At 37.5% G+C, this 26845-nt stretch overlaps 1 protein-coding gene across 27 annotated transcripts in view; it reads left to right on the forward strand.

Moving 5' to 3' along the window:
- The window catches only part of SOX6 (SRY-box transcription factor 6), a 449851-nt gene that overhangs the window by 250143 nt on the left and 172863 nt on the right, over positions 1–26845 (forward strand). For all 27 annotated transcript variants that reach the window (XM_077818342.1, XM_077818361.1, XM_077818360.1 and 24 more), the window contains one exon: positions 26192–26364. In XM_077818342.1, coding sequence (XP_077674468.1) covers positions 26192–26364 — 173 coding nt within the window. The remainder of the gene's footprint in view (positions 1–26191; positions 26365–26845) is intronic.

A 26845-nucleotide genomic window follows, 5' to 3' on the forward strand; every position in this document is an offset into this window, starting at 1 on the left:
GAAATCAATGAAAACATTCCCTTCCTCCTCCCCAACAACCTCCCAAAAACACCTTAAGTTAGTAACTGGTCCTGATTAGAAATATACCACAGGCTGTAAAGTTTTCTGGTAATATATTTATTACAGTGACCCAATGAAATAATGTTAAACTTTATCTTGTACCAATCTAAATCTTAAGTATACTTTGATTTTACCACTTCTTTAGACATAGTCATTTTGCATGGTGTGTCACAGTAACTGCCTTTCTGGGCCTAAATTGATGTTATATTATATCTTAACATTATGTACATGTTGTAATATTTCACAAGTAAATCCAAAATTTACTACTTAGATAGTTTTTATTTTGGGTATGCTTGGTAAAGAATAAGGTAAATTGACTCCAAAATAAAGAGTAGAGTGCACAATAGTTGCATTTACTGTGTCCTGTTTTATCTTTTTTTTCCTTTTTAATCGTTAAGGTACACTTGTATAATTAGTAAGGCCAAAGGAGTTGATTCTGATCTCTCTTAAATTGGTGGAAATCCATATATACTCATGCAATACCTTAATTTTTGTTGATACATGATAATTATGGCCCTGATCCTGCAATTAATTGTGCACACGTTTAGCTACACACTGTGGGTAGTTCCATTGACAGCAGTGGCACTGTTAAGTGTATCCATACTTCTTTGCAAGACTGGGGACATCATTTACAACAAAGAAAATTCACACATTTTTGCTTCTCTGACCATTAGGACACGGAATCGTGTTTCAATAGCACTTATCACAATCACACCAGCTTCTAATATTAAAATGTCAAGTCTATTAATATGTATATTTCTTAAGACTTTACAACTATAAATTACATTGTAATAAACCTTTCATGTAAGTCAAGTTATACACATCTAGATTGACTAACCCATTTTATAAATAAGTCAGTGTATTTACACACATACAATGGTGCTGGAGTACACAGTGCAACAATATGTTTTTACCTACGTAGGCCCCATTCATACAGTATGAAGTGTGCCTACTGTGGCAGTATGGAGCCCCATTCAAGTCAAGGCTATGTGTTAAGACTTCAGTGCCAACCAGTAATGAAAAAATCTTTAAAAAAGCTGTACAATTATTAGAAAAATAAAATATATTATCATCTCCTGGAACATAATGCATTTTTCAGTAATAGAAATAGTAACAAGAACACCTGTAGCATTAGAAAACTTCGTTTCAAGTGCCAGTAAGCAGGTTTGAAAGTAACTTTGAAAAAGTATAAGTAAGTTTTATTTCCTTCTCTTCCCCCCCCCCGCCGAGTGGTTTGCAATTTACTTTACTCAGCAGTTTTCTGATTTTTTTTGTTTGATATTTTAATATTCCTAAAATTGATATCTATTCATTTTAATAACTGACATCTCCAAATGAGCAACATTGTCATTTAAGTCAGAGAGAGTTTTGCTTCATTGAGGACTGTGGAACTTGGACCTTAAGGTCTACTTTTGCTGAAGTCAGTGGCAGAGCTGCTTTTGACTCAGGTCCCTGCCCTGCAAACCCTGGTGCACATACTTTACACACAGAAGAACTTCCACTGAAGTCAAGTCCAGAAGGGAGACCTCTATGTGTGAGTGTTCTGCAAGGGGTCCTAGCATGCATCAACACTGCAGGTCAGTGGCCGAGCCAGCTAGGATACATTTATATGGCAAAACTGAGCCCCACAGCAGTGATTCTCAGAGCCTGGGTCTACATCCTTGGACTTGCGGGGCTCATGCTATGGCGCTAAAAACAGCAGTGTAGATGTTGTGGTTCAGGCTGGAGCTTGGGCTCTGGAACATCTACACTGCTGTTTTTAGTACTGTAGTGTGAGCCCAAGTCTGTAGACCCGGGGTCTGTGACTCGCTGCTGCAGGTTTCTGTTTGCTATGTAGACGTACACTGAGACTGGTCTCCTGACCCCCAATCTATTCATTTATCCACCGCCACCCCACAAAGTGAATTTTAAATATTTTAGAATCGGTTTATTGTATGGGTTTACAAAATTTTATGTGAATTGCTTTGTAAATTTATCCATCCAACATCCCATGTCTTTCAGGTAAATCATTATTTCACCCCACCCCCATACCAATGGGTTACATTTTCAAAAGCACCAATGTCACTTTGCCTAAGTCGCATTGATTCATACCTATATGTTACTTACACTTGTAAATTAACAGAATTGTACACACACATGTTACTGTACCAAAGGACTTGTCTAAATGAAATAACTAAGAAAGAACTGAAATGAGCTAGGTGCGTACATGTATTACTAATGAACTCATAGTGTGTGTCAACCAGTATTGAGACAGAGATGTTTAACTGAAATCCAACAGAGTCACTCTGGATTTACACTAATGCAACAGGAATTAGAAACTGACACTTTAGCTCTCACACTGAAGTTTTATTTGTCGTTACCATTTTATCCGGTTTCTTTTTGTTAAGTTCCTTTTTTCTTTGAAAATGTTGTTAATTTCACCCATACATCCTGATCTTTGTCTTGACAAATACTTAAATTAAAAGTTTTTATATAAGTCACTTGTGACCCTAATTGAAATCAATGGAGTTCCTCCAGATTTGCACCAAGTAAGAATGGAATTTGGCCATGTGTTGAAAATGGTAATATAAATAGTGGAAACCTGTATTTATATCTTCTCCTTCATACTGAATAACTTTAAACAAATCTGTTTTATTAAGGGCCTGATTCATGTCCGGTTGAAGTCAATAGGTGTCTGTTCATTAGTTTTGGTGAGAGTTGAATTAGACTCTAGAAACATTTGAAAAGAGATTTCACTTACTCTGTTTGGCAGGATGGTAGCAAGGGCCTGCTGATGTTAGACAGGAGAAGCTTGTCTCAATTTCGTTTAGTACGTGTCACCAGCACTTTGCTTAATGTGCATTTGCATATTGTAATACATGTTTGAATTTGATCATAAAGGTACTCCGTTGTTATACAGCAAGAGTAAACTGAAATCTTCCCCTATGGCTTTTTAAAATGGGTTGCCCTGTAGTTCGCAGTAATGAGAGAGGCTAGCATGCTCGTATTTAGAATGAACCCTCATGCCTATTGAGATTTGTTTGAATAGGTTTCCATCACAACAGGTGCACAATTGTTTTATGAGTAAAATATTATCAGCCTTCTGAATTAGCCAGGGCAAAGTGCAAGTTGGCTTATTAAATAATCAAACCCAATACTTAAAAATGTACTTGATTTCCACAGGAATTTTAAGTTGCTAAGTCCCAGTCTATCACACAGATTTTTCAGTGATTGTTTGCAGCATGCAAGTAGCAGCTTGCAGCATAACCAGTTTGGTGTGTTTTACATAATTCATCATAAATTATACAAGACAAAACCGCTAAAAAAGCATATAATAATAGGTTTTACTTCTAGTCTAACATTTTTAATCTACCAGTGAAGGTATACTGTACATTAAATCAGAAAAAAGTGGGCCTGTAGTGGAAAATAGTTTGAAAGTGTTCTGCATTCAATTAGGAGGCACATCAGTTTAGAAATATAAAACGCAGTGTTGTTTTTTTAAATAATTCAGTTTATGTGAGGGAGTGGGGGGAGAGGGAGAGAGAAAATCCTCTGAATCTGAAGTGCAGCTTACAATGTGGAGCCCACATATGCCACCGGTTATTGAATAGTTTAGTAAACACAGTGACTCAGAGACCCAAGATGTAGATAAAATCTGAAACAGTAGGCTTACCAAGAACAAGCCTTCACCATGAATTGAAAGTGTAACAGTGCAGCTGTCAGACACCAATTACATGCAGGTAACTGTTTATTTTCATATCTGAATCTGTTTGTCAATCAAAGAATGCAATGAATCAGGAGATGGGATCTCAAATACAAAACCACAAAGTCAGAGACAGCATCTGGAAGAACTCCAAGCCACAAAAATTAGGGAAGGAGCACAGAGGGAACAAAAACTGTAAATGCTTGCATAGATTCTGCCTCCATATACATTGAATTTAAATAATTGTGTTGATGCATCAGTAATAATAATGGCTGATAAAAATTATAGTCCTTATTTTGGGCAGCAGTATGTTTTAGTAGAAGTGAAATTAAATGTAATTTATATTAATTAGGGATAATATGAACAGTATACAAGTGGTTGACATTTCTGACATTTTTAAAGCATACTACGTAGATGAAGATGCTTCTTTTACATTTGTTTTGACTTTGAAATACTGGAGATTGATAAGTGCCCCATATGTGTTCTGTGCACAAAAAGATCACAGTTCTAACCTCGCAGGTTTGAAGGTTATTTATAGGCAAGTTTCACTATACTTTGAAATTCATTTACAGGGGTTTATAGTTTATTTAACTGTTTACAAGGAAACTTAAGTTTTCTCTGGGCCCTGGAATGCATTCTGACTAACGGTACTAAACCAACTTCCACTGTTAAAAATGCAGCTGCTGTACTCAAATTGCAGGATTTCAAAAGACAGTGCAATACACAGAAAGGTTTTTACTCAGGTTTGTACAGCCAGAGTTTTACTAAGTGAGGAAAAGCCTACAGGGACTTTCAGGTTTTGATTGGTAACATACAGGGGCACAAACTGACGTTTATTAAGAAAGGTAAAGAAAATGAAATAGGCATAACTGTTCTGTGGTTTGCTTGAAACATAGAATTTCAGATCCATTAAGAATCAGAGTTCCTTTTAACTTCTAATGAAAGAGCTTCTCTTTATCTTTGGTGCCTAAACATGATGCCAGTTAGGCATTTGCCTAACACATAACTGTGATTCCCCAACAGCCACAGGTTGACTGTGGATATCTCTGCATATCGTATCATAAATTTAGGGTTCCCTCTACTTATTGTATTTGCAAATTTATTGTATCAGCCTTATTACCTATTATTTTTTATCTCCAGTGGTGAGTAGCTACCTACATTGTAACTGCAATGTCTAATACATAAAAAAAGTAGGCCTGATTTTTCAGCGGTGCTTAGCACTTGCAGCTCCCACACTTACCAAGGGTCACCCATCTGGAATGACAGCCACACAATTTCCCTGGCTGTCACTCTTTCTCACTGATTCTCGGTGAAATGTCACTCACAAGCAGGGCTGCTGACAGTGAGCAAGGTTTCCCCTTTGGCTTCTCTTCCCACTTACTATTCCTGGCTTTTGAGCAGGTGGCCAGTGCTTCCTCCTACTTCCTCTCCCTTTCCCAGTACTTCCTTTGCTGGCTACCTTGCTCCCAGTCCCACTTTGTCTGTCAAGGCAGCAGAGTGAGGCAGGAATAGGTGATCTGCACTGCTGTGAGGCCCTGGACAGCAGCACATTTCACCTTCAGGACACAGTTGTAGTGTGAGAAACGGGACCAGAGTGACTACAAAGAAATTCAAGGACAGAAAGGACTGAGGGGGGAGACTGCTCTGTTTAGGAAAAAGGGCCATTGGGAAAAGGTGAAAGAGAAAGGAGAAGGTGGCAGCAAAGAGAGAGACAGTGATAACAAAAAAAGAAATGAATGGGAGAGAAATTGGAACTGAGAGAGGGAAGGAAACTTTGCAGGGGCAAATAGGGGAAGGATGGCCTTATGGCTAATACACAGGATATGGGGGAGGTGTATGCCAGGACTCCTGGGTTCAGTTCCCAGCTCTGCCACTGACTAGCCGTGTGACCTTAGGAAAATCACATAATCTCCCTATACCTCATCTTTACCAATCTGTAAAATGGTGTTAATAATATTTACCTACCTGTCAGATAGGTGAAATTACTTTGTCATGTTGAGATGGAAGTACCATAATTAACATAAGATTATCAAACAGTGGGAGACAGGTTGAATCAGAAAAAGTTTGGTCACTTTAACGTGCTTTAATCTTTGAGCTACACAAGAATTGGTAGAGTGGTAAATAATAACAAGGACAGGCCAGTTCTACAGAGCAAACTGGGCCATATGTTGACAAATTGGAAAGGCTTCATTCACAAAGACCTACAAGAACGATTCAAGATCTGGAAAACCTGCCTAACAGTGATAGACAAAAGAAGTTCAATCTATTTCATTTATCTAAGAGAAGGTCTAAGCGGTGACTTGATCAAAATCTATAAATACCTACATGGGAAGATCATTTCAGATAGCACAGGCCTCTTTCATTTAGCAAATAAAGGCATAACAAAATCTTCAGCTGGAAGGTGAAGCTAGACATATTTAAACGAGATAAAACACACAATTTTAACAGTGAGGTTAAGTAACCTCGGCACCAACATACCTAAATATGTGGTGTATTCTTTATTACTTAAAGTCTCTAAATCTTGACTGGATATCTTTCTAAAAGAGATGCTATAGCTCAACCAGAAGCTTTGGACTGGATGCAGGAATTTCTTGGTGAAATTTTCTGGCCTGTGTTATGCAAGGAGTCAAACTAGAAGATCACAGTGGTCCTTTCTGGTCTTAAAATCTATGAATAGGGCTGGCCAGGAAAAAAAGACTTCCAGGAAAACATTTCAAGGTTTTGGAAATATTTTCATCCAAAATCACGACAAAAATCCAAAATGTGAAGTTTTTAGTGGAACTGGGGGTCTGCAATGTCTTGTTTGGGAAACACCAAAATGTTCCCTCAGCAGAAGCGTTTTGGTGTTGCCAGAATGAAATATGCTCCCTAATTTCCCATGCTCCCCAGGAACCTGGAAATCCCAGGAACTCTGGAAGGCAGGTGGGTGAGCTAACTGGAGACTAGGCAAACTGCAGAATATTTAGATTTTGACAAATCAGCATTTTCTGACACCATCCTTCCCCCCCACCCCCAAAAAAGTTCTGTCAGAAAATTCCCGACCAGCTGTATCTACGAACCTACTTAAACTTGGTAGCTATTAACTGCCGTTGACTCCAGCTGTAGTCGTGGTGCTCATTACTTCTGAAAATTAGGACCTTTATTTTTGGAATAATCCTCAGGTGTAGAGCCATATTCTGACACTTCCAAAGATAGAAATGCATAGGAAAGGCATTTTAACATATGACTACATGCAAACACGTACCGAATCCCGAGTTTAAATAACAGTGAGTAATCAGTGTTAAGGACTGGCTGTGTGTGAGGCTTGGTGAGGGTTTTCGGGTCTATGAGCATGAAATATGTTCATTGTTCAGCCGATAGCTAGCTTTATGTCTGGGTAACTTGCCTCATTTTTTTTTAATATATAAATATAAATTAGCAATATTGTTTGTTCTAACCTTCAGAGAACAAGCATTCATTTTCTTAAGCATAATTAGATTTATGTCAAAAGTCCAGGTACTCAGTGGATAATCAGAAATATTATTTGACAACGAATCATCCAATACTACATACAATACATTTGATGAACTACTTGTCAAATATGCTATAGAATATTTGCAGTATGGCAGTTTTGCCTATGCCATAAAATGTTGCCTAAAAGAGTGAAATGCATAAAGAACATATAGAAATTTCTATGGAAACTAATATTAACTTACCCTATGCTGAATGAATACGTAAAAGCTATTAATATTAAGATTAGGGTAACAAAAATAAACATAGTTTTGCATTGTTAATAATAAGCACACCCCAACTCTTCTGGAAAAAGCCCAGAAAAGGGGTGGATCTGGTATCTGCTCTTAAGCTAACTAGCTCAAGTTCTGATGGACCAGTAAGAGGAAATGAATTCTTGAGCCAACCATCATCCATTGAGAATACCTGGATACAAGCACCCCAGATTGTTAAATGTAGGGGCTGTTACTCAATCTCTGCAATTTACGTCAACTGCCACTGTAAATAAAGTGTGTATGTTTTTTAAGCTAAGCTAATATTTCAGTTTTTAATAGAAAACTTTAAATGTTCCCGCTTTTTCTCTCTCATAAAATGAGAATGTGTGATGTTTAGCTCATGCTCTGGAATGGTGGATTTCTCTGGTGAGAAGACAAAAAAAACCTGATTAAATCATATTATGAGACTTAGGAGGTTAGCTGGTGAAGAGTGAATAATGGTTTTGTCACATTTTGAAAAAGTTTTTTGTAATAGTCTTCTTTATTCTCAATGTTAGCTTAATCATATCTGAGATGTAAATGGTATGAAATAGACTGAACAATGGAAAAAGTAACTATTTTTAATAAATATGAATTATAAACACTACCTTTCTATCAATTCTTTTGTTGGTCAAAATCTGTAGGTTTTTTGCATGAGAAAGTAGGTTTAAATAATGCTGCTTATTTTGTATGTATATGTTTTTTTTTTAAATTAAGTTGTTACCATTTTATTTGTGAAAGGCGCCAGATGGATGTCTGTGGAGACTGAAGTCTTTTCTTTACCTATCCTGACCCCAGTCTTGCAGACTGCTCTGCTTGTGTGGATTCTTGAATCTACATGGAACCCATTGACTTCAGTGGGGCACCAGCACAAAACATTGTGCAGGAACAGGGCAGTAAATTATACAGCCCAGGCAGCAGCAGACTTCTCTACACTACCCCACAAGTATGCATTGAAACATTCATGGAAGAGCCTAGGAATGAGATGGTTATATACCTCTGAACACATTTCATTTTTGTTGTCTTGGGTGAGGCTGCCAAAAAAGGTTCCAATTAGTGCCAAACTGTTGAAATGGTTTAGCAAAGTGATATGTAATTATTCCAAACCTTTCAGCAGCTCTTCAACATCAGCTTCATTCAGCCATTTTTTTCTTCTTTGATAACGCAATATTGTGATTATATCATTTTGGAATCGTTTGGTGATTATGCCGTAAAAACAACTGAAAGGCAGAGTCTTGAACTTGATAGGAAACTTTGGAGATTTCTTTTATGCTGACATTATCACTTTCAGTGAGAATCTCACAAATTCTCCAGACAAATCTCAACTCTCAGGGCCACTACTTTATGCTGCAAGTGAAGAGTGAGAATGAAAATTAAAGGAAGAAATGAATGAACCAATATTAACAATAGTGCAAAAGAGTACGTTGAATAAGATACATGACTCGACAATGGCTTCAAGAATCTGTACAGGGAAGAATGTGTTCTTGTCTAATGGTATGAAAACTCTTGAAACCAATGGAAGTTAGATGTCTGGTTACTTTTGAAAACCCCACCAGATGCCTATCTGTATCTTTAAATGTCTAAATGCCTTTAAAAATCTAGGGCTTGGGCTCCAAAGTGCCTAAGTCACTTTTGAAAATGGGCCGTAGGTGCCTAAGTCACTTTGATACTTTTGACAGTTTTACTGAGAATTTCTAAGCTACATTTCCTGTGAATGAGTGTTCAGCATGCTACATAACCCTCAGAGAGAAAGAAGATGGCTCTAAAGCACATTGTGGAAATACAAAATTCTTCTGCAACCCCAATCAACCTCTTGGCTGATTGGGTGAAAAAGAAAGATTGATGCTTCAGCTTCCCAATTACACTCAGTGTAACTTTCAAGAAAATTGTGTCTCATGAAGATTTACTTCCAGCTACAATAAATACGTTGATCAAAACATAGCACATACTTTGTACAAAATGAGTTGGAGGGCATTTCATAGGGCATTTCATAGTTTTCTCCTCTTTCTGTCTGTCTGTCTGTCTTATCCTGTTTTGTTAGGTTCAGTGCTGTAAGAGGCAAAATAACAAGGAAACAATGTTCGCTGTGCAAATAAATCAAGGAAATGCAGCTTTAATCTAGGACTGGGTCTTGAGGCTTGAAGAAGAAATGGGATTTGGTGTCTCTGTTTCTCCTAAATGCATTCCAGCATCTTTATGGTGTTTAGAATTGGAGAAATATCACAATGGGATGCCTCATTTCCCGGCTTGGTTTGGTGTTTCCAGTTGTACTCTGAGGTGCAGAGTACTGTAGATGGTGGCCACTTAGGCCAAAAGCCTAGACTTTCTAATATTACATTACATTAACTCTTTTGAATGGTTCATATTTGTATTTCACTCAGTGTTTATATCTCATCTGTAGAGCATTTCTGTAAATGCAGATGTATCAAAACAACCTAATAAAGTTTTCTGGTTTAAGGTTTTGAGCAGTTTAATTCCAAGTGACTTCATAGTAAATGATTGTGTTAAATGTTTTGGTTTGTGATCAGTTTGGTGTAGGAATATATTGAATTTTAAAAATTCCCAATTCTATTTTTTAGTTGCTTCCTAGAAACATCTGGCTAAATGTACTCATGCCTGTGGTTTGGAGTATAATTAGACCAGAATACTGTTAGAACATGGGTGGAACTTTGGTCTGTAAATGTAGGCTATCTCTTTGTTGCTCTGACTAACGTGATTTGGGAGTTTGTATATGTAGTTAAGAAACTGGGTCAATAATTTTGCAGTGTTTCCTAGGAATTCTGGTTTGATTGGGGGTGCATTCACTTACGAGGGTTGAAAATTCCTCTGTTGTTTATAAAACTTGGGAAAACACACAAGCAATTTTTTAACTCATTCATACAACGAGATTCTGACAATTTCAGAAGGTTTTGTAATATTCCATTTTTTTGCAGTAATAAGTTGCTCTGCTGAGGTGGTCTTACAGGACAGCATATTATGTTTAGCAGATTAGAAATGTCTTAAACTATAATTGTCAAGGTTCCTTCCCCACTCTGAACTCTAGGGTACAGATGTGGGGACCTGCATGAAAACCTCCTAAGTTTACTTTTACCAGCTTAGGTTAAAGCTTTCCCAAGGTACAAACTATTTTACCCTTTGCCCTGGACTTCCACTGCCACCACCAAACGTTTATCTGGGTTTATTGGGAAAACGTTGTTTGGAAACGTCTTTCCCCCCAAAATCATCCCAATCCTTGCACCCCACTTCCTGGGGAAGGTTTGGCAAAAATCCTCACCAATTTGCATAGGTGACCACAGACCCAAACCCTTGGATCTTAGAACAATGAAAAAAGCATTCAGTTCTTGAAAAGAAATATTTTAATAGAAGAAACAGTAAAAAGAATCACCTCTGTAAAATCAGAATGGCAAATACCTTACAGGGTAATTAGATTCAAAACATAGAGAATCCCTCTAGGCAAAACCTTAAGTTACTAAAAGACACACAGACAGGAATATTCATTCTATTCAGCACAACTTAATTTCTCAGCCATTTAAAGAAATCATAATCTAACACATATCTAGCTAGATTACTTACTAAGTACTAAGATTCCATTCCCGTTCTGTCCCCGGCAAAAGCATCACACAGACAGACCCAGATCCTTTGTTTTTCTCCCTCCTCCCAGCTTTTGAAAGTATCTTGTCTCCTCATTGATCATTTTGGTCAGGTGCCAGCGAGGTTATCCTAGCTTCTTAACCCTTTACAGGTGAAAGGATTTTTCCTCTGGCCAGGAGGGATTTTAAAGGTGTTTACCCTTCCCTTTATATTTATGACAATAATAATACAATTTTGAATAAGATTTAGAAGGATCTGGAGGTTTACAAGTCTAAAGCCTTCTTTGTTTGACCACCTAATGCTACTACTAATGTTCACTGCATGCTATCTATGAGCCTGATTTAAAGTCCACTGAAGTCAATGAAAGTCCTTCTATTGACTTCACTGGGCTTTGGATAAAGTCCTATATATTGCGTATTCTAAATGTGTAAAATGTTATTGTCTTCCTACATATCAAGGGCTTTTGACTAAATTGTCTCCTCTAAAGTAGGAAGTTTCCTCTCTATGGTTTTTTTGATAGACAGGGTATGCTAATGTCCTTGCTTTGCAATAAACTTCACTTCTTCATTCCGTATAACCAGAGGCAATAAAAATCTCTAGAGGCAAATACAAGTTTTTCATTGATATACTTGTTTGTATTTGTAAGACGTGAAAGATGAACATGTAATTAAGATCAAAATTAAAGTTTTTATTTAAAGTATATAAATCTTGCAGTACTATCTAATATTAACTGTATTTATATTTAGACATTTCTGAGTGGTGCAGCTAATAAGTGCTAACTAGAAATACCTTATTTAACAAGGAAATAAAAAGTAACTGTAAGAAATTGGAAACCAGAAATAAATTTCATGGGAGCAACTGCTATCCTTTACCCTGTGTGTACTGTGGATCTTAGATGCAGTAGAATTACTGCAGTTCTGTTGTGTTTTAGGGAACTGAGGAAGGTTCCTGGAGCATTCCTAGTCCTTGTGCGAAGGGATTGTTTTGGGATGTAGAGAGGCATGATGGATCTAGCTGATCTATTACTGTGTGAATCCACTGCCTGGCCTATCACAGAGCGGTATAGTGCAATAGCTTCAGGGACTTTTGCATCCCAGTAGCAGCTATGGAATGGCTTCTTTGTTTGTGTGGTGGGGAGGATTCTTTCTTTGTCACATGCCCAGATTTTGTCCTCTGGAAAACAGAATTAGTATCCGATTCTCAGAAATCTAAGGTCTTGATGCATTTTTGCACCTGTATTGCATGCTTACCTACTGCAAGTGCATGCACAAAAGGTGTGTGGACTTCAGGCCTCAACTTTCTGACCATCATGCTCTTAATGGATCTACAAAAATTGAAAGGGAAATTGTTTTTCAAAATGTAGAACAAACAAAGAAAGAAGAGTCACATTATTTGCTGAGCAAACTTTATAACAAAATTAAACAATGGCATCTGAAAAAAAAGTTCCTTTTCTGCAGCTCACATTTTAAAACCAGTAAGCTTAACATATATGAAGGATCTAGTGTCTAAAAATATGGTATTGAGACTTCTTTTCCAGCAGTATTTGTAAAGTATGTCGTTGAGATAATGGTATCTTTTTCTATTATAAGGATATGAAATAATACCTAAACCTTTTTTAGTTTCCTTTAGCTAACTGTTACCAATACCTTCTGTATAATGAACTAGACAACTAAAACATATGGCAAAAACATGTTATACTCCATAAGCTGGTTTTATTCAGGGCAAATAGAATCTAAGGAAATCATGAGTCATTATCAGTGGCATTACTTACACAAGAAAAATGAATTGAAAATAATTCAGATGAGTTCCATTCTTCAAATAAGGTATTAAACTCACTTTTTTCTACCTTTATCAGTTTATTTAGATATACAGTTCACCTTCCAAAGTTACCTTATTAAATAGCACAGTCCTGTGGTTCTGCATATGTATTTTAATTAGGGAGCTTTTCCTCCCAGACCAGCATTCATTGTCATTGTGCCCTAATAATGATACATACCAGATGCAAAAGAATGAAAAATTTTACAGATCACTTGGGGATATTTCATGTTTACAGTCTAAAAATATAAGATTCATTTTAAAGAGTACTATGTTACCCAGAAATCACTTGTACAAGTCAAAGTTGAACATGGAAACAGAATATTTTTATCCAGCTATACTGAACTATGAAAGAATAATCAAAGAAATGGAGCAATTTCAAAATCAATCCTGAAATCTTCATTTACATATTTTCCTCCAAAAAACTCCTAATCTTTGTATGTTGGTGATAAGATCTTAGTTAAACCAGACTGTCATCATTTCTGACTCTCAGCATTGTAATTCCAAAGGGTGCACTACCTATCATTACGTAAAAACAAAAGAAATAAACCTACAGATTGAAGAAGCACATCTAAAAGTAGAAGTTACAACAAAGAAGGTTTCTGTCTTGTAGATTTTAGAATATAGAATCATAGAAATTAGAGGTGGATAAGAGCTCCTAAGACATACACTCCCTCCACACCAAGGCAAAGGCACAAGCACTCAGCTGGTGCAGGATTATTCTCTTATTTTCTAGGGCTTTTTCCCATCTGATTTTGAATATCTGGAGTGTTACTAACTAATCGCTCATGAAAAAGACATGGTGTCTTTTGTAGGTGGGTTCTGCTTAGTGAACATCAGTGGTCAGCGAAGCAAACAAAATGTTAGAAAGTATAAAGATAGGATAGAAAACATTATAATGCCATATATATATATATATATATATATATATTATATATAGAAAGCTCCCATCTGGAAAAAAGAATTCAGTTCTAGCTACCCTGTCTTAAAAAATATATCACAGAAGTAGAATGGGTCCAGAGAGAAAAATGATTAGAGGCAAGAAACTACTTCCATCAGAAGAGAGATTTTGAAAAGATTGGGTTAGCTGGTTCAGATAAGAGGTTGGGGGGTATAACGGAGTAACATAAAATAAAGGTTTTTATAGAGAACGTAAAACAGGTGATCCTAATGAGCTTTCCCATAATACAGGAAAAAGGGGATATTCGGTGAAACTGAAAGGCTACATGTTTAAAACTGATTGAAGGAAATCCTTCTGTCCTACCCTAACTCCTCCCACCCCATGCATAATTGACCCATGGAACTCATTAACCTCAATAAATTCTTGTGGTAAGAGTTTAGTAGGTGCCCAAAAGGCTAAGACACTTACATGAATAACGAGAAGAGCCACACTTAGAATTTATTTTTAAATAAGCTACATAGACCTTAATGCTTCAGGCCATAAGCCAATCGCTAACTGATGGGGTTAGGAAGAAACTTTCTATTTAGGCAAGTTATTAATAATCTGTTATTCCAAAATTATCCACAACAGGGCTTCTTGCATCTTTATCTGAAGCATCTGCTACGGACTGTTGTCAGAGGCCCTGATCCAAAGCCCGCTGAAGTCAAGGGAAGGTTTCCTGTTGACTTTAATGGGCATTGAATCAGGGCCAGAGACAGGATACTGGATGAAGTGGCCCACTGATCTGACCTACTGTGATATATCCTATATTGGGACAGTAGAGGTAATAGAAAGATGGGAGTGTGGGGATCAATTCTTCTCTCACAGTGGTGTGTAAATGAGGAGTACTACCACTGAAGAGCTATACCAGAGTAAAAATGGTGTGAGAGGTGATTCAGGACCATGGAGTAAGTGGTTCTAATGGAATTAAAAAAAAAAGTGAGTCAATATAGTAAAAGATCAATTTGTTAGCTATGACAAGTATTATTAACATTATGGTTGTTACTGGGAAGTTTGACCAATGTTAGGATTAACATCTCCGCTCTTTCAGCCACTACTTTACTGATCTTGGTGTTTGAACATTTGAATAAAAGACAAGCTCCCGCCCCTTCGCCCCCCTGTACACGCAATACTTGAGGCCCAGGCTTCAAAAGGAAAAGTGCTGTATATATTGGATGTCCCACATTCCCAGATGAAACTCCCTTTCTCTTGCTGTGTGGCAGCTTACAGCATTCTGAAGCTGAAAGTTGAAGAATAAGGCTATTGATGTGGAACCAGTCATGAAAAGTAAAAGGTGTAGGTTTTTAAACCTTTTTACTACTTTGTTGTATCTCCTTAAAGAAGCTGTAACATAGCCCTGCGATGGTTTGTGATTAAGGAATGAGTTAGGGTGGTTTCCAATAATAAAGGGAAGTTTGATTATGTATATTTTTAGCTCAAGATTTCACCTTCAGTCATAAAACTAGTGGAGGGTACCTTAATGATCCTGGCAGCGGTACAGACACAGTGCTGTGTGTTGGGGCAGAATGGTCAACCCTATATATTTAATGTTACTTTACACTGTATAAAGTTCCAGAAGTTCTGCCATCTTTACTATTGGAACTTCTGGCATCCTGGTGCTGCCCCTGTCTTGTATCCAGCAGCCCTCCCATCTCAGAGAGGTATATTTGATGACATTGTAGAGCAGTCTTTTTACCCTCAGGCCCTTAAATCTTTTGTACCTTCTGATGTAAATTACAAGTGATATTGGGACAGCTCCTCTTCACAGCCCCAGTGACACAAATGAGCCAGCAAGCCAGCTGCTCTCCGGTAGTTCCCAGCTGGCATACTGGCGTCTTGGGACCATAGCTGGCCCAGGTTAGTTTACCATGAAACTGCTCTAAACTATGATAGGGACAGGGACAACATAGAATTGGCCCCAGGAGCTGCTAGCCACAAATTGCTCTTGTGTCTTTTCCCTTTACCAGTGCCTGTCACTTATTAGACACAGCTGAAGATTGAGTCCAGTAAGTCTATTTTTATCTTGCAGTTGCTGGAATAGTCAATGTAATTGACTCTTGTTTATGCCACAGTGTACCATGGAGTATCATTTGTTTGTTCCCACAGTTTAATTTTAACTCTCTGAAGGTGACAGTTATACCGGTGTGATAGATTTCCTGTTCATTAATTCTTTAACATTTCCAGCTACACTACCTTTAGTAGCTTGGTTTTTTGAATCAACATAGTCCATTGATAGAGCCTTTCCTTACCAGCCTTTTCTTTACATATTATTTACTCCTGTCTGTATGTTTGTTTGTGTGTGCGTGCTTCCAAACATACAGTGAACTAGAAATAGCGCATTTGGCAAAAAAATGAATTCTGCTCTCCAGTTACACCTGTGCAAATGTATTGACTTTAATGAGGTTGAAGAGATGTAATAAAGGGCAGAATTTTCTCCACACAGTATATCAGTTTTCAGCTGTGAACATCACAATCAAGTGTATTTAATACCTAATCTATCTTGACCTGTTACTATACATTTAATACAAATATAAATATTATAAAGTATATGTAATGAATAAATTATCTATATAGTTACCGTATTACTTTTCCAAATATTTATATGCTTAAAGGTGGAAGAGAGCAAGGTACTTGACCAGCCACTATTGCTGGATAATCCCAATTAATTGAGAATGAAAAAACCCCCCACACCTTCATCATCTAATTGTTAGTTTTCTTTCCAGGACCTTAAAATGATCTACTTTATGGAATTTCTTTTTACTTGTGTTATTGCTTATCACATGGACTACAATAAATGGAAATCCTCCATCGTTCTTCAAATCATCCTGTGCCCTGCTTCTCATAGCTCTTATCCTGGAATCAACGTGATGTGTATTTGAGACCCATGAAAAGGATTAGTTTGTATAATGCTATTGATTTCACAAACAGCAGGTAAACGTCATTCGGATGATGAAATATTTGTAATTTGATGTCCTGCTGGAGAGCATTAATGGGTGAAATTTTAGCAAAAACAGACATTGGAATTCTTCCTCTCCATCTATCTTAGGGAATTTTCTGTCCCGCATTACCCCATTATCTGAGTGCTTCACAGTCATTAGTGTATTTATCCTCACAACAACCCTATGAGGTAAGGAAGTATTGTTATCCCCTTTTTATAGATAGGAACTGAGAGACTAAGTGACTTGCCCACGATCACACAGGAAGTCTGACAGAGCAGTGAATTGTACGTGGGTCTCCCACATCTCAAGTTAGCACCCTAATAACTAAACTTCCTTCCGCTTATCTTGCTTGCTTATTTTAAGCTTCTTGGAATTAAATCTTATATATGTAATACAGGCAACTGTTGTTTTTCTAATTCTTGTCTGTATTCTTAATAATTATTGTTTCAAATGCAACACCATCCTGTTCATTTTATCTGGATTACCAATGCGGTGTCCTAGGCTACATTCTTCAGAGCTACTGGTCAAAATTCCTTGCTTCTCTTTCCCTTTCGACCTCTTATTTTCAGTGTTTGTCTTTAAATCACTATTCACACTACTCTCTGCCTGTGGCCTTTCCTTTTCTCATCATCCTCTAACTTAGGAAGAACAGGTTTACTGAGGTTTAGTTGGAAAGTCTGATGCGTATTTCTGTTTCCCTTCATTGTTGACACATTTTTTTCACACAGATTCCAAACTGAGCCCATTGAACAGATACAAACCATTTCTGAAATCATTTACCTCGTCAAACTAGCCATTCACAACTCTAAATCTCTACTTTTGTAAAACTTTCAGAATAATTAATTCAGCAACTCGTTTTCCTACTGGTTGCATGTACATGGATGAATACATTTTCTGGAATTTCTGAGGGCCACTATGGGAAAAAAGGGGTAGTTTTCTTTTAAATAGCATAGAACATATGAAGTAGGTTTGTATAATTGCCTGAAACTGCCCAAGTATATTAATGGAGCCGAAGTGCTTTAAGGATTGTCTAAAATAGTGTTCAAGCATTTGTATGTGTGTGTGTGTGAACTTTTTAAGATGCCATTTGGATAAAAATACAAATATTCAGCCTTTTCCCTTGTGGCTACTATCTGGAGAGGCTATGGACATATCACATTACCCCTAAGGCCAGGAACAATTACACTCCTGAAATTGATTTTCTTTTAGGGCTCAATTGTGTCTTTGCCACAGACCTAAGTATGGGGCAGTGCTTAGTTTTGCTACCCAAGGAGCAGATCAGGGACCAGTCTGTGACTCAGAGAGTCACCTGGGGGAAAGTAATGTGAGCTGGCCCTATACTTTGTACAGGTTACGTCCTCTGATGGTTTTGGAGCTGTTCTGTAATAAGAGATTACTATTGTCTGGTTATTGGGATGGTCATGGTATGAATTTATTGGTTTAGTTTAAAAAGGGGGCTGCTGGGAAATACAAGCAGGAAGGAAAAAGAGTGGCACCAGATAAGCCACTTTTCAGCAAAAACTTGATAGTTAAGAGACAATGTCAGGACAGGAAAAGGCCTGCAAACACAGGAGATTGAAAGAATGCAGCGGGTTTACAAAGGACCACTTTCTCAAGGGGAGGGGTAGTCATTTGGGGGAGCCAGGCTGAGACACAGACACTTGTTGGGAGCGTCTGAAAAAGTTAGGCCTTCCGAGGTCACTATCTAGGTTAGGGAAGAGAAACATTTGTGAAGACTCTCTTTAAATCATATTCCCCCCCCCTCCAAATGCTTCACCATACACAGTACTTGGTTTAAGAAGGATGTTTTATCACCATACCCCATTAGTCACAGACTCACGAATGCAAAAGCCCCAGGTTCCTAATCTCAGTACGATCTGCTAGGCAAGCATGGTTGACCTACAGGGTACTGTAGGCCATGGCCTGGTAAGAATGGAAGAATTATGGAATACTGTTCCAGGATAGCTAAAAGCACAAGGCCTGACACCTGAAGGGGTGCTCTTAGAGATACCAGACAGGGGACAAAAGTGCAGCTAGCCCTGTAATTGTGATGCTTTCCCTGTCCACTCCCCACCTACATACACGTGTGTGTGTGTGGTTGGGAGGGTGGGTCATAATGATCCTGTGGAGGCTTCTTGTCCTCCCATACTGCTCCCTGTAATATAGATAGCCAGCCTAGAACAGTATGGGGGTGAAAACACATTTTAAGCAGATCAAAATGTAACTCTTAAAATGATTTTCAGACCGCAGGTTACTACTGAGTTATGCATTGTGTTAATACACTCTGTTTCTCCAAACCACACTGCTTTTGGTTCACCAACATCTGAAATGTGCTAGGCATCTGGTGTTAAGCACATCTGGGAGTACGGCAGAATCCTGCAGATCATCAGTTAAGCATTTTGGACCACATCATGAGTAGAGCTTTCTTAAGCCACTTTTTGGAGATAATCTATATTAATCTGACAGAATTTGCACTAAATTATGATTTCGTAAATTATTTCACACATCTTCCAGTCTTGTTTATACACACAGGATTTTATTTTATTTTATTGTTGGGTTACATTAGGAATTGCTTTCATGTGAGGGTCGGGGGAATCTCACACCTTCACTAAAGATGCTAGCCTGTGTGGTTTGCTTGCTGGACGTTTGCTCTGTTGCCTTCTGCATTTGGATGCTATAAAGCACAACAGCAGCATTTATAAAACTTTTTATTGACTGAGGACTGGACAGTAGCATATGGGAGCACACACAATCGCTAACTGATCATGAAATAAAGAAATTCCAGTATTCTGGTGTTTGTATAAAAAAGAGTCTTTTAGAACTTAGTCATATTGGTTAGGCTGTGGTAACCAAAGACCGATAAGATAATAGAGGTCTTTGTGGTTGTTTTGTACTGAAATCTTTTATCTTTATGATGCACTTGGGGCCCTTTAGAGCGGAAAGCTTTTTAAACTGCTGTTGGAGTTAGAACTCAAATTAGATGCTCGTGCTGGGAAGGGGGCTCCTTCTTCAGGCAGCCACCACAAACTGACTTTTATCTCAGAAGCCTTTCCATTCAATTGTTACTTTCTTCTGTTTTCCCTGTTTATTTTTGTTGACTTCTGCTGCCCTATTTTGTGGCATTTAAAAGGTGACCCAATCAAAAAAGTGTAAATGCTAAATGCTGGACAGAGAGCCTGTGAAGTAGAGACATCACAGCCCATCTGATGTGTGCTGCAGACTGTGGTGTTAGACAGAATGAATGGTTTAACCAGGTTATTTCCAGCGGCTCAGATTGAATATACTTTCCTTTATGTCTGGCACTGTGTTTTTGTTTTTTTCCTTCTCAAACAATGTCCATTAAAAAATATTAGAACTTCCAGGGGAATTGGACATCCTTTTTTCAAAGGCAGAAATTGCTTAATTTGATTCAAAATCATTTTTGATTGTTGGTTGAATTGCTTCAGTTGATGATACTTTGGAACTGCAGTTAAGTGTTTTTAAGCCTTTCTGTAGCTGCTGGCAAAGTCCGCTCTTCTCCTTTCTTGTCTTGCCTTCTGTTGATCTTATTAAAAATACACTGTCTGGTTATTTAAAACACTAAACAGAGGGGGCATAAGCAATTGTAACTTAGCTTTCATGTTTTATTTAGATGTATCAGACAAAAGTTTAAGATGCAGAGAGTGAAAGAGAATGGTATTTATAAGGCTCTATGTTAATCATGGAAATCAAGAGAAATGATAATACTTTGCAGCTGCCTAGAGACTTTGATCCAAACATCTCAAAGCACTTTGTAGATTGAACAAAACTACTTTGTTGTGCTAATTTACACGTTTTACAGGTTGGGGAAACTGAGGCAGCCTTGTTCAAGAACTCTCAGTGATTTAGTGTCAGGGTGAGAATTAGAAGCTTTGATTCCAGCCTGCTAGTCTCCTGCTGTTAGGGCCTGATCCAAAGCCTATTGATGTCAATGGAAAAAGTCCCTCTTCTGTGGACTTTGTATTTTAATTACTAGGCCTGTTTGTCACTCTGTGTTTCTTATTGTCTTTTTTTGGGTTGGTACAGCATACAGTTTTTAAAGGGGCTGTCCTTTTTCTGTTGCTGAGTACAAAAGAACAGAGTTTGAAATTACATTCAGTAGCTCTGAAAATCTTTTGTTTCTTGTTCCTGTTTATTTTCTCTGTTCCCCACAGCTATCGCTATGCCATCGTGTCTCTAGAATCTAGAATGGAATGTCATCTTGTGAGAGTCACTGACATGCAGATAAACCAGTAAATAGACTGATCAATGACAGGGGTGGGAGAAGTGCTGGAAAAGCAGTGGAGCAAATTTCTCTTCTCAAACTGCAAAATAATGAACTCTGTATCTACAATTTTGGGACATGAGGTTTATAATCATTTTCCAAACATTTTAAAGAAATCTGGACAGATAATAATAATAATAATATTTAGCTTTTATACAGCACCTTTCACGTATACCACCTCTTCAAGCTCTTTACAAAGGAAGACAGGATTATTATCCACCTTTTACAGATGGAGAAACTGAAACACATGAAGATGAAATGACTTGTCCAGATTCACCCAGCAGGCCAGGTCTCCTGAGTCCCAGTCCAGTGCTCTGTCTACTGAGCTACACTGCCTTCCAGATGGAAGTGCAGCATATCATTATGCACATTTTAGTAAGGATTTGAATGTAAGATTTGGGAAAGTATAATTTTTTTATAGCACCAGAAATGCACATGGAGCTTTATAAACAATTTTGAAAGACAGGACTTTGCCACAAGGAGAATACACTGTAAGTGCAATCTTAGCTGACAAAAAAAATTTAGTTGGTCTCTTTTGGAGTTGATTTATAGCTGTTTTATTTTATTACTCTCTGTTAGATTGACCTATGACCAAAATTCCTCAATTTTTCCTTTGATGTGTTGGTTCTGTTCAATTTGATCACTTTATCTCAATGTACACTTAAAGCAGTACAAGATTCACTGTTAAATCAATGAACACAATGGAGAATTGAATTGATGGAACAATTATGATTATTTATTTAGCTTATTAGACACCAAGGAAGGGTAGATACTTTAATGTCTACAATGAAGAATAAATTATTGTTTATTCTAAACTTTTGATGAGGAAAATTGCCGTTATGTTTACTTTTTAAAAAAATTTCCTTAAATACCAGTGACTTCCCATTGAGCCTCAAAATTTTAAATACAACCAGTAAAGAAGTCAATGGATCAAATTCAGTAAATCTGAAGTCACTGAAATAAAGGCCCATAAGAAAAATGTGTCAATTTTAAAAGTCTTTCTTAACTGAAGACCATTTTGTGATGGAGCCAAAGGTTAATAAAATCAGTAGTGAATGTAGCAATTTTACAGATAAGCTATTCACAACAAGTGTAGTTACTTGAATAAAAAGCTAATTCAGTTCTAAAATGCCACATGCAGTAGCAGTGAATAGCTGCTTTTAGGTGCTTTCTGGAGGAGGATAAAATACAGAATCACAGCACTCTTCTCTTCCAGCGTCCCTGGCTGCCTGTAAATTGCTGTGAATGGGACTGTGGGCTGACAGACTCTATTAAGACAAACTGCCTTTCTCATCGGAGAGATAAAATAAATCAGGTGTTTAGTCAAATTAAAATACTTCAGATGGAGCAGGCCCTGGGGAGCACTGATCCACCTGACAAATCTTAGCGAAACTCAAGACAGATGTGTTTTGGGGATAAGGAAAGCTCCATGGAAAAAAATGCAGCACTGTCTTTGGAGTTAGAGAATAGATATAGTTCAGAGCAGAGAGAGAAAGCTACGTGTGTAATATATAGTAGTTTATGAAAGCAGGCATATTTACTGTATGTTGATATCTTTTATATGAAGTTTTTTGTTTTATCTGTCTTCATGGCAAATGTATTGTACAGACAGCTATATATATATTAGTCAGCAGAGGAGTTTATTTACTGGTAATGATTTTAGGGATCTTGTAGCTCGCTGCAGTAAGTGGATGTGAAACAGATGATGATGGTACACAGCTACTGATGACCTCTGTTGGCCCAGCTAGATCAGCTCAATCTGGTCTGCATTCTTAGCAAGTTGTTTTTTATTAGTATTTAAACTGTAAAATAATGGATAGGATTTTCCACTCCAAAATTAAATTATGCCATTAACCCCCCACCCGCAACATTCAGGTATCTTTTATCCTTTCTTGCCACAAGTAGCGTTCAACTAGGATGTGGCACAGTTTCATAGGCTTCTCGTTATTTTCAATGAGCATGCTTTAGGGTCATCAGTCCTATCCCATTTGTGTGGGAATGAATAAGGATTAATAATTGGTGGTGGGGGTCAATAATGTAATGGGATTAATTATTTTAGATGTGGTTTTCTTCTAAAACAATTACCACTGCTGTTTTCTGAATGGGAAATTGTAACTTCAGTGTGCAACTGTATGGAATTAAAAGAATGGGAAAGGAGATATCTTAGATGCTTGTGTTCTATCATACCTACATCAAGCATTCCAGCTAAGTCTAACAGAATAGTCAAATGTCACAGCTTTAGCAAGCATTTTGTGTGCTGGTTTTATAACCATATTATGACATAAATACAAAGCATGCAGAATAATATGGTAACAAATTGGAATTGTAATGCCTGCCTTGGGTATGTAAAATATTTTATGACACTAAAATCAAGGCTCAGAATTTCAATTCAGAAGCTGCTTGACAGATGTGGAAGTCTTAAGCTATGGTTTCCCCAGATGTCAGTGAATGGGTCTGAATATCATCTTAGTCAGCAGGTTGCTCCCAATTGTCTTTCTGGATTAAGTAGAGGAGTAGATCAGTGGTGGATATGGAGGGCAGATAAATATGTTTCCTCGTGGCAGTGTGGAGTGTATTTTTGAGGTGGCTGTCTATTAATTGAAACTTAACTAGGGGGTACATATTTCAAAAGCACCTAAATCACTTTGAAGCCGCAATGTAAAATTTTCAAAAGTGACATAGTCACAAAGGAGTTGGTTAGGTCACTCATCTGAGAAGAGGGAGACCTGAGTTCAAATCCTTGCTGTAGAGGTTTAAATCCTGTGTCTGGAACAGGGACTTGAGCCCCAGGACTTCCATCTACCAGGCAAGTACTCTAACCAGTGCGGTATAATGGAGTGGATGACATGTCTTCCTCAGTTTTGTGAATGCCAGTGGTGCCTAAATTCCCTTGTGAATCTAGCCTGCAAATCATAATATTTCATATTGGAACTGTCAGAATGAACTGTTTTGACATTTCTGACCCTCTCCCCTATTTTTTATTGAAATCACACAAACTCCCAAAATGTTTTGGTCAATCTGAATCTGCATTTTTTAGCAAAGAAAACAAAGTTTTGGTTGAAAAATTTTGTCCAGCTTTATTTAGGAGCCTAAATTCCTCTGATTTTCAGTGAAACTTAGGCTCCTATGTGCCTACATCACATTTGAAAATAGTATTTAGCCTTCCAACTCACTTAGACACTTTAAACATTTTTACCCAGATTCTCTTTTGGGGCGTTGATGCACTATTTTAAAGTTCACACGAGCCCTCTGGAGTTTCACAAGAAATTGGATTAAACAATAGAATGCCCTTGAGCTTTTTTCTTTTAAATATAAATATTAATTGAAATTAAGAAATGCACTTCCAAAAAGTTACCTTTTTACCCTGAAGTTTTGGGCTGCTGAGCAAGAATGATTTAATCCATGCAGTAACTGTATTCTCTTTCCAGCCAGATAATCAGATGTAGGCCACATTTTTGAAACACTTTAAATGAAAATCATATTACATTTTCAACCTATCTTTTGAAAAATCCTTACAATACTATTTCCACAATAGCATTTCAGAATATTTCTTCCAAAGGGATTTTCTTAATATTTACAAGAGAAAACATAAAAATGCAGTAAATACAGATTGAAGATTTCTGAAATCCTTTCACTAATCTTGGCCTCTTCAGGTTTTTATCCTGTGCCCATCAATGTGGCAGCTGAGTACCGCTGGTGACCATGTTTGAATGTAAAACCCTCTACACGTTTAAAAATAATATTAATCCAAAAATAATATAGTGTAAGTAGTTGAGTCTCTGGGAGTCTCAAACCTGCTGCATAGAATCCTGTTTGTTTCCCCATCCTTGGAGAAGAAGCAGCTACTGAAACCTGGCAGCCTCTTCTTGCCTGGAAGACTTCCATCCTCCTCTAGGGAGGAAGGTAGTTTCAGCACTCTGGTGCCAGCTTTTCCATTCCTTACTTGACCCACTTCCCCACAACTCTCTTCTCCTTCCTCAAAAAGTCTTAAGGCTCCTCTTTACCTGAAGCTGTCTTCTGTGAGTCAGTGGGAGGGAGGAATCGCCTTACCTCCTCATCTGATTTCATATGTCTTTGGGGCATCCAGCAGGCTCACATGGATCTTTAGCTGGTTGGCCTGCTCCCCACCTCTTGTTTATTCTGTGGGCCTGGCAAGACTCATTTCCTCCAAATCCAGTTGGAGCTTTCTTCCCAGGAGAAAGTAGTTGTTTTGCTTCCCAATGTCTCTTCACTGTATTGTGCTCTCACTGTACTTGTCCATTATAGTACTCTGGATCTGAGATGCTCACATGGGAAAGAAACCTGTGTGATTCAATTACAGTAAGTTGAGATTATTATTTGTGCCAAAGTAAAATAGTTTATATTTAGCATATTTTTTGGCTTCATTCGCAAAAGGATCGTGAACTTTTTACTTGGAGAACCATACAGTTTACCCATAAACAGACTGCTAAGCACCATTAGTGCAAAGAATAAATGTACCGTAGTATCATGTTAATTAAACACTCTGCAGAGTAAACTTTGAAAGTTAAATGAGAATTTTTAAAAGTATTTTCTCAGGTTGAACCATTTCTCAATGGCTACAAGTGTAGCTCGCCTTGTATACTTGTTCCATAACAGAGGTTTACCTTTGCCATGATTTCTCAATGACAATAAATGACCCACATGCTGTACCATTCCTACAGCATGCTATATATGGATGGAAATCTTCTTAAATAAATGACCAACAAACCATTAAAGTGCTGTCCTTATAATACAGAATCTTGTTGCTTATTTTTTTTTCAGAATGTACAACTGAGGGGAAATTATGTTAATCAAAATGTGAATTTGGTAGTACATGAAGTAGTCATTACACTGGGAAGGTTTAGATGGAAGGGAAAGAGAGATTTGATATCGCAGAGTACATCATTAATTACTCTTGTCAGAAAAAAGAAATAGTTGCTCTCAATTGCTCTTCTGCTTCACAATTCTTGTAACATCCTCTACTGCTTGGAACATAGCAAGGCTGCATGCTGGGAATTTCTAGTAAAATATATGTTCAAGCTGCCACGTGGAAAAATCACTTTGGTACTTAACCCAATTTCTTTGTGAATATTGTTCAATAACTGCTGTCTTCACAATGTATCTTTCCTCCTCATTTAGGTACGCCAGAAAGCTTGGCAGAAAAAGAGCGACAGCTCTCTACCATGATCACCCAGCTGATCAGTTTACGGGAGCAGCTCCTGGCTGCCCATGATGAACAGAAAAAGCTGGCAGCCTCACAAATTGAAAAACAACGGCAGCAAATGGACCTTGCTCGCCAACAGCAAGAACAGGTGAGGCTCCAAGAAAGAAATCTGTGAAAATGTTTCTTGTAGAACATTAAAAACTCATAATAAACATTGTTCTGCTTGGTATTTCCTTTCATCAATTTTATTAAAAGAAATTGTATTCCTTTGTAACCAATAGAAATAATGAATTGCTTTTTTATTTTCATAAAGGGAAAAATATCATAGGAGACTGAGAAAAAGTAGTGTTTGGCATTTCAAAGCATTTCTTTCCTACAATTAATCTCAGTGGATACATTGTTTGAGTTCTTGCTACTCATGTGATGAAGGGTAGCAAGTTACCAGTGAAATCATAATTTTTTAATTCTCTCTCTCCCTCTCTCTGTCTGACAACTAAACAATCAAAGAAAAAAGTACATAATTGAGAGACCAGAATATCTACGGAGAAAAGAAGGCAAATAATATTTTTAAGAAACACAGTTGTTCTAAAGAGCTGTCCTTGTCTTGTTGTATAAAAATCTAACAATGA

The sequence above is a fragment of the Eretmochelys imbricata genome, chromosome 6 (genome assembly GCF_965152235.1).
Source record: "Eretmochelys imbricata isolate rEreImb1 chromosome 6, rEreImb1.hap1, whole genome shotgun sequence".
NCBI classification, from domain to species: domain Eukaryota; kingdom Metazoa; phylum Chordata; order Testudines; family Cheloniidae; genus Eretmochelys; species Eretmochelys imbricata.